At 31.1% G+C, this 9,110-nt stretch overlaps 1 protein-coding gene across 1 annotated transcript; it reads left to right on the forward strand.

The window, feature by feature from the left end:
• The first annotated feature begins 386 nt into the window (after positions 1–386).
• LOC137831285 (uncharacterized) lies at positions 387–4,337 on the forward strand. The gene is made up of 6 exons (XM_068638896.1): positions 387–1,042; positions 2,265–2,376; positions 2,472–2,643; positions 2,725–2,906; positions 3,571–3,714; positions 3,986–4,337. Exons 1-5 carry the CDS (start codon positions 624–626, stop codon positions 3,694–3,696), a joined length of 1,011 nt encoding a protein of 336 aa, XP_068494997.1. The 5' UTR covers positions 387–623; the 3' UTR covers positions 3,697–3,714; positions 3,986–4,337.
• Positions 4,338–9,110: the final 4,773 nt, after the last annotated feature.

The following is a 9,110-nucleotide window of genomic DNA, read 5'->3' on the forward strand; positions in this document are numbered from 1 at the left end:
AGAATGACGTTGATTTGAACAAAATGCAATTTCTTTTTGGAGAATAATTTTTAATTTTTCAAAAACTAACAAACAATTATACTTTTTGGAGATGAATTTCTATTTTATAGAAAAACTAAAAAATAAATTACACAAAATTGAAAGACTAATAATATATTTAAATACGACAAACTCTATAAAACAAGTCCCATACAATGAATTATCTCTAGAAATACTTATCATCAATAAACATAAAAAAAAACTTGTACATGATTTAAAAAATCTAAAAAGAATCTATATACTATTTTAACCAGAATATCTTTCTCAACAATCAAATGACGGATATAACTTCTCCTCTGACCAAAAGGAAAAAAATATTAATATTTATTTAACTTCAATTTTTTAGAGAAGACGACGTGGCATCTTACGATCGAAGCCCTTTCCAATTTCTGTCTTTACACTTCAAAACCCAAAGAGTCAGAGAGAGAGAGAGAGAAAGAAAGATAGAGAGAGAAAGAGAGAGACTGAACTACACTATGGAGTAGAGAGAGAAAACAAAAAACCTCATCACCAGAGAGAGAGAGAGAGAGGGAGAAAAGAGTCCGTTAATTTCAGTTTAAAAGAGAGAGAGAGAGAGAAAAAAAATGGTGACAGAGGAACAAATATCGGAAGCGGTATCGTCGCTGCTGCGCGAATCGAACCCTAGCCAGCGTAGCTTCACGACGCTGAACCAGGTGGTGGAGGAGCTTCAGGCCAAGCTCGGCCACGACCTCTCACACAAGCTCGATTTCATCACCGCGCAGATCAACCTCCTGTTCGGATCGCAACCACAACCACCACAACCTCCGCCGCAAAATGCGCACAGGCAGATACAACAGCCGAAAGACCATTTTGCCCCTCCACCAAACCCTAATTTCCACTCTGTTCCTGTCAGTTCCGGCTTCCAGGCTCCCAAATTCCCTAATTCTAACGCTGTCGTCGCCACTGCTGCTGATATTTCGCGTGCTGTAGCTCCTGCTCCTGTTCCTGCTCCTGCGCCTGTTAACGATGCTCCGAAGGAAAGGTTAGGTTTCGCCGAGAGGAAATTGTTTAGTTTGTTTGAAAATGTTTGGAAGAGTGAGAACTGATTAGTGAGGGGAAATTAGGGTTAGGGGAAAAGGAATTGGAACAATTAGCTCCACTTGAACGGTGAACCGCGATTTTTTTGCTTGTAATATACTCTTATAATACACGCTTAACATATTATAGTTTAGATTACAGCTCGTGAGGGACATTCTTTTCTTTCATTTTTTTTCATACTTGGAAAAAAATAGAAGTTCAAAAAGAAAATGAAAATTTTATTTGTACTTAAACCAATTTGTAAAAGACCTCTCATCTTAGCTAACCTGTATTTCATGCATGACCTAATTTTAGCTCTCATTGTATTTTCCTAATATTTTTTATAAACATAGATGAAAATATGTATATCGATTAACTTTATTGATGTTTGCGTGTTTCAATGATTGAATTGAGAAGGATAGATTTGTTATTTTTGGAAGAAAAAGGCTTTTGAGGTCTCCTAATTTTAATCTAAACATGCTTTTTACATATTTTTTGTACAATGTATCGGCTCTCTACATCTACTTTTTTCTTTCTGGTGGTATGTTTAATCTTTATAACTATCTTTCTCTCTTGATCTATTTTCTTTTGTCTTTAAATAAATTGCAAATAGTTAAAAATAATTTTAATTTTTAATTTAAATTGTTGATTGTAAGTCTACATATAATTTATATATTTAAAGATATTTATTTATTATGAATTTTAGTCATATAAAAATAAATATTTAACCTATGCAATTGACGGACTTAAAAAATACTAGTTGTTTAATTGTTGAAAACAGAGAATTTATGACTTGGGAAAATATATTTGTTTGTTTATTTTATTTTCACTTATACTTGTTGGTAAAAATAGTATTGTTGTTGTTTTTGACTGTTCGGCTTGAAAAAGTGAAAATAAAATGACATTTCTATCTGTTTGTAAAAAATAAAAATTTAAAACAGGGAAACCACACTTGCCTTTGGCAGAAGATTAAACTTTAACAATAGATGCTGTGTCAGCAACATAGTTGTTACTCAAGATCGCTGTATGGATAGTAAGGGGCAATGAGTTTGCATGTGCTTGAATTCAAACCTTTTTGTTTTGTATTTTCAAACGGAATATTATATATTACATTTTGCTTTTTTGTTGTGATTTGTTTGGTAATCGTAACTAGTAGTAAGTTATGCTATTTTTCTTGTGTCTTGTAGTACTCAAACAAAGGCGAAGAGAAGAGGTGGCCCAGGAGGTCTCACCAAACTTTGTGGTGTATCGCCTGAACTTCAGGTCATTGTTGGCCAGCCAGCACTGTCGAGGACTGAGGTTAATAGCAATATATTTTTTGAAATTTGTTGTTTGCTTAATCATTATGATATGTTCCAGCAATATTTCTAAAATGTGGAATGACTGTGGTTTAGATTGTCAAGCAACTGTGGGCTTACATAAGGAAAAACAATCTTCAAGATCCCAGCAACAAAAGGAAAATAATTTGCAATGAAGAGCTGCGTGTGGTGTTTGAGACTGATTGTACTGATATGTTCAAGATGAACAAGTTGCTAGCTAAACACATTATCCCCCTTGAACCAACCAGTAGGTATCTTGGTGATGGTTGTTTTTATTGAATTGTGGTTTAATGTGTTGTTTAAATTCTTCATGTTTGTGCACTTTCAGAAAAGCCTGTTCCAAAAAAGCAGAAGGTAGATGTGGACTCAGGAAAAAGAATTGCTGAACCTACTCCTTCTGTAGTAATATCTGATGCACTCGCTAACTTTTTTGGCGTTACTGAAAGGGAGATGCTACAGTCTGAGGTTCTGAGACGTATCTGGGAGTACATAAAAGTCAACCAGCTAGAGGTAAACAATGGAGAGATAAAATATGTACTAACTTCGTGCACAGTGACATTGATGCATTAAAATTTAATACGATGATGATGCTGATAATTATTGATAAGATAATTGATAGTTTTTTTGCTAACTACTGCTGTATTTTGTAACACTAAACTTGCTTAAAAGTTCCATGTTTTTTCTTCTTTCAACTCTGCCCCACTTTAATATCTTTGTCTTTGAACTGCATGGATTTTTCTTTCCCTGTTTATTATTATTACTATTTTACATTTTTTATTCAATTACTAGCATTTTGTTACATCTTACGTTGTGATTATTGTCTGTTTTACTGAGCATAATTGAATCTAGTATCAAACCTTGAAATTTAAGTCTTTGTATTTGTCTAAATTGTTTCTAGTGCTCTAATGTTCGGTGCATTGGTAAGTTTCTGTGTTTTTATTAAGATTGAGCACAAGCAAATAGGTCCTCTAGCGTGTATTCCAATGGGCAATTGAAGGCAAATGTGGTTATTGCAGGAAGAAGATAAAAACAGTTTGCTTTTTACACAATTAGTTTGAAAAAATAGTTAAATGATCTGATCTTCTGAATAACAAATTATGTGTTATTAACTTTGTTGGGACATAACTTGTTGACTCTGTGATGCGAATAACAAATTATGATCTGATATTTCTAGGATCCTATGAATCCTATGGCAATACTGTGTGATGCGAAGCTTCAGGAGATCTTTGGCTGTGAAAGCATTTCAGCATTGGGAATACCTGAAGTTCTGGGCGGTCATCATATTTTTAGGAGTTCATGATGCTGACAGCATTTTATGGTTAGTAGAATTGACTTGCACCGCAGTTTTGTTTTCGAAAACCGTCATATCACTTATTTTTCCTAACCTCTTTTAATTTTCACTAGACCTACTTTATGTGAAGCTTCTGTGATATTTGATTGCTTAGTCAATTTTATTCTATTGTGTCTCAAAAATGACTTATCCTAAATAGGGTTTGAAGGTTTCGTTTTCATTTGGATGGATTTCCTTTTGCTTTTCCAAATGATATTTATGCATAGAACTTGATAAAATGTTTGCTTTTTGGCTGCAGTGACAGATTGCAGGGTGTTAATTCCAGTATAGTTGGAGCTGATCTTGACCTCATGTTGATATGGTTCTGTAATTTGACTGATCAGATTTGTGTTCTTAGTTCATGTTGATAAGTTATTAGTAGAATGAAAATGTAATAGGGACAACTATTAGTATGGGAGTTATGTGTTTCTAGGACTTGCAGTTCTTGTTTGTCTAACTTGGCACTTAGGATAGAATGACCTGTGGGTGGGTATTCTGACACCTGTAAAATTCTCTGACAATAGGAAAGAAAATTATGTACAAGGTATCTTCCTTCAAACATTACTCATGCCATTTATGTGTAGCTAATGAAATGCAGCTTGCCAGATGTACATACGTATGTTTTTTTTTGGATAAAACTTAGATAACGATTGTGCTTATTATGATGTTATTCTCAATAGAAACACACGTGTATTATCATATCTCAAACAAGAGAACTTAAAAAAGGAGAACCAAGTGCTTTAAAAGTAATACATTGCGTGCTTTATGCTTACCTCATCTATGTATTGGATTTCTAATTAAAGGGAAGGGGATAAATGACTGCGCTTTGATTTTAGGAGTGTCAATTAATTTGGACCAACTAGATAATCTTAAGTTAAATATAGTTGGTTAAATTTATGCTGTATATTTGGGGAGCTTAAGTCAAACATAATGAGAAATAACTTTCTTTGAATGGGATAGCAATTCCTTGATTAAAAACCTGATTGTCATGGAAACAATTTACTTGGTTTAAAACTGAATTCATGTCATTGAGACAATTCACTTGACTTTTTTTTTTTTAATTTTTTTGGCCTATATGCAAAAGTTGTTTTTTTGTTTTTACCTGTATATACAATAAAGTTGTCATTTTAGTTAAAAGGAGAGTGACGACTAAAGGTCATTTAATTCGTAGGAATATTCAGTTGTGAGCTAGTTAACGTTAAGTATGTAAGGAATCTTCATAATATCTACTAACACAGATACAAAGATAGTTTAATTTCTAAAATGTATAACACGAGTACATAAATCTATATATTATATTATTATGAATTATATAAATTGATAATAAAGATTTATGTGGACAAATATGTTTTAGTTTTTTTTAGCATAAAAATATTTTTCATGACTGATTCAAAAAGATTTGTTCATTATTTTTATAATCATACTAAAAATTTATACAATAAATTTGAGTTTTTAAAAAATTAATGTATTTCTTATTTTTAAAATTGTATTAGAATCATGTTAGAATTGTCAGAAATCTAATAAATAATTTTTGAATTGGACACTTCATCGATACGTATCTTATGAGTGTCATATGATGAGTGTTGGTGTCCGATATGTGTATTCGACATAGAGACGCCATTTAAAAGGAGTGTCCGAACTTCATATGTCATCACCCTCTCATAATCAACTTAGGTTCACATGGAACTAAGGAAGTGATGATATCTTTAAGAATGAAAAAGATATATAACCAAGGAAACGATGTTGTCTTTAAGAATGAAAAAGTAGACGAAGAGAATATATTTGGAACTATATCTAAAGGATGATCATAGAAAGATATCTAACAAAATCCCAAGAGCTTACTTTTCCTACTCTGATGTCTTTGCTCAAAAACTTGCATCCAAGGAATTCAAAAGTAGAGATATATCTGTTTATATACATTAGTGCTAATGTAGTGGATGTACATAAATCCAGGTGTAGGATGATAGAGATAAACCGTGTAAATTATGCACTCAGAATTACCATATTATTAGATGGTTACCCTCATAAAAGGTGGTGAATGACAAGGCATCCTTTGCATACAAATAGTGTATTTTTTATAGTTGGAAGATGTAGCAATGCCTCTGTTATCAGATGCCTTTGTGTGAAAGCAAGATATTAATTTTAAACATTATAGGTACTGATATAATGTTAATGTCAAACAATAGCATAACGATGTAATGGAGGAAATCAAAGCCCATGTGATATATTAAAACTTTTTTTCATAAACAACTCTGACGTGACAATCCTCCAAGAATGGAGAAATAATATATTACTCAGTTATCGAGACAAGATCAAGATTATATTTGACATGACCTTTGAGTAATGTAGTAAAACACAACTAATCACCTAATCAATTGCTAATTTGGTATTAGGTAAGAACAACTTGATTAACTTCACTTGAAAAACATGTATTAAAATATTATAAATAGCTAACAATCTCTGTGAATGCACTGTTTGTTTTATTATGCTTTTATTGCCCTACGCCTATTTATTGTTCACTTGATTATTAATTAGACTAAATTTATAAATGCACCCACCCACTCTCAACGAGAAACAAAAGATCTCAACTTACAAATATATTGAAAATAGTTTATTTCTATTTAAAATATAGAGTATCATCTCATTATCTATAAGAACATTAAATACAAACTAATTCCATTCAGAAATACTTATTCAACGAATTCAATTTGTCTACTAATTAAACAAATATTATCTCATTAATTTATTATTTCCATCTAAGTTACTTATTACGTGCTTTCAACCCTTTATTCTTTATTTATATTAATGTTTCTCTACAAACTTAGTTGAACTCACGAAGTGCACATTTAAGAATTTCCAGAATATAGGTTAGAAATTAAAAGTTAGGAATAATAATGCTCTTTCCTTAGCTGAATTATTTCACAAACAGAGGATAATTGTATTTGCAATTAGGTGATTTAAATATGTAGGCCATTCATTAAGTTATTGGCTACTTAATTAAATTTAAGAAAATTCAACCCTATTTAATCTTATTATTTAAAAAATATTTTTTCATCTTTAAGTATCATCTCAATAAATATTTAATTAAAGATAATTTAGTAAAGTATTTTTTTTATTATATGAACAAATATACTAAATTTATCTACTACTTTTTATTAGAAAACAGTTAATTTTGTTTATAGTTGATTCCAATAATAAAAAAATGACAACCAAACCTTTTGACACTAGAAAATTTAAAGTTTGGAAACAAAAGATACACCATGAAGTGATATTTAAATGAAAAAAAAAATCTTTTCATTTGTAAAAAAAGTGATGCACACAGAGAGAATCTGGAAGAAAAAAAAAGTTAAGAGATCAAAATGTATTTAAACATTACTATAATATGAAGGGGATTTTACCCATTTTTGTTTGCATATCCTCCTGTAGAAATTGATGTATCATTAATTACTTTTTGTTTTATTTATAAATTATTTTGTTTGAGCTATTCCCAAATGACTGTTTTCTAAAATTACAGAAATATAATTTTATTCCTTAAAATAATTAAATATTTGTCATTTTAGTAGGCATGCTTTCAAGAAACTTTGTTATTTTAAAGCTTTAGAAATCAAAATATTTTGTCAATTTGATAATTTTTGGAGTTAAAACAATATTTTTGCAATTGCAATGATCAATCCAGTTTATCTAATTTTAAAGTATTAAAATTATTAATATATTACTAGCATATATTATTTAATTATTCTTCATAACAAAGAGTTAAACTAGGCATACTCTAAACATAAATAGCTAGCTGTATATTTCAATTTGTTTCTAAAAAAGAAATAAATGAATTCACTTGTCTACTAGTATGGGTTGAACGACTAATGACATGTCTTGGTCTCATCACTAGACTGATCGACTTGAGGTCCGCACCCATTGGACCGACCGATAATATAAGTCTTATTTTACCCAATCAAGGTCAGCGAAGCTAATTCGTGATTAGAAGTTAGGTAATGCAGCCTTAAACGCGATCTAACCCCTTAACTTGACCCAATAAGGAAAACCAACCAAAGATAATATAAATAACACATATTTCAAGAACCAGGTACGTCATTGTCTACAGTATTCTGATAACCGAGGATCGAACCTTTTTGCTGACTTGAGCGTCGGAGTGTCTTCTACAAGTACCCCATTCGAAAATCACCAGAGGACTGAGAGTTGAAACTAAGGAGGAAGTTGAAGATCAATACGACCGACCAACAAGGAGGAGGAAAGTGAATCTTCTCAATAATTCTTCATGCCCCAACCTAGAGAACAACTTGTAAGTTCAGAGTGATCGAAGAAGGATGAAAAGAGATAATAAATGAGTTGAAAAAGAGAAAATAAAATTAATAATAATAATAATATATAAAATCAAAATTCAAAAATCAAATAACAAAATATTTAAATACTAATAAAAAATTTATTCATAGTCATTCGAACGAATTTTGTAAAAATAATAGATAAAAAAAATGACAAAAGTGGTTAAAAACAACAGCAATCCTACATAATACTACACAATAGGACCACACGCATTTAAGTAGGTAGCTGTAAAACTTTTTTCTTAGGCTATAAACAATAAATATTTAGTCAGTGTAGAAATACCATTACACTTCAACCACTTCCACCAAATCTTATAATTTTTTTAAATCTATTTCTATTATTAAATCTTAAACTTTAAATCTTAAAAATACTCCTCACTATCGGTTTATAACTTTTTATAATTTTTCTATATCTTTTTATAGACTTAGGTTTCATTATTAGGTTATTCACGTATCAAAAAATATTTTTGTTCTCGAACGGGTGTACCTGCAGGAGGCGATAAGTCAGTTAGGGTGTCAATACTCGGTTGTCAGAGTACGGTAGATAATAACGTACCTGATTCTTGGGATCTGTGCTATTTATATTACCTTAATGGGCCTTCGTTGATGGGTCGGATTATGAGGTTGGTTCATGTTTAGGGTTATGCTAAACAACTTTTAATTATGGATTAACCTTGTTGACTTGGTCAACCCATGACTCGTCGTCATTGATCGGTCGGTCACATGTCATTAAGTGACCTTCTTATCGTGATCGAGTGATTCGAGTTCCTGATAACTCCTCAAGTAGTTCGGTGGTGCCAATACAATTATTAAATTATTAAACTTATTATCGATGTTTGATCACGACTTTTCTACTTGAAATTATAAATAACATTGCTTACAAACACTTGAAATATGAATTAGGTGATATTTTTCTAATTTATTTTTTATTTTACTAATTCTATTTGCTTTCTCTATGCTGAAAGGAAGATAAGTGTCACTTAACATCATGGTTTCCATGAACTTTTTTTCTTCTATAAATTGGGTTATGAGCAAGTTGATTCTCAC

The sequence above is a fragment of the Phaseolus vulgaris genome, chromosome 6 (genome assembly GCF_000499845.2).
Source record: "Phaseolus vulgaris cultivar G19833 chromosome 6, P. vulgaris v2.0, whole genome shotgun sequence".
In the NCBI taxonomy this organism is placed as follows: Eukaryota; Viridiplantae; Streptophyta; class Magnoliopsida; order Fabales; family Fabaceae; genus Phaseolus; species Phaseolus vulgaris.

What these genes read in the sequence shown, in the direction of transcription:
- LOC137831285 (XM_068638896.1), top strand. Translation starts at nt 624, where the DNA reads ATGGTGACAGAGGAACAAATATCGGAAGCGGTATCGTCGCTGCTGCGC. An exon ending in AACGATGCTCCGAAGGAAAG is followed by an intron (nt 1,043 to 2,264) that starts GTTAGGTTTCGC and finishes TGTGTCTTGTAG; the next exon opens with TACTCAAACAAAGGCGAAGA. An exon ending in CAGCACTGTCGAGGACTGAG is followed by an intron (nt 2,377 to 2,471) that starts GTTAATAGCAAT and finishes ACTGTGGTTTAG; the next exon opens with ATTGTCAAGCAACTGTGGGC.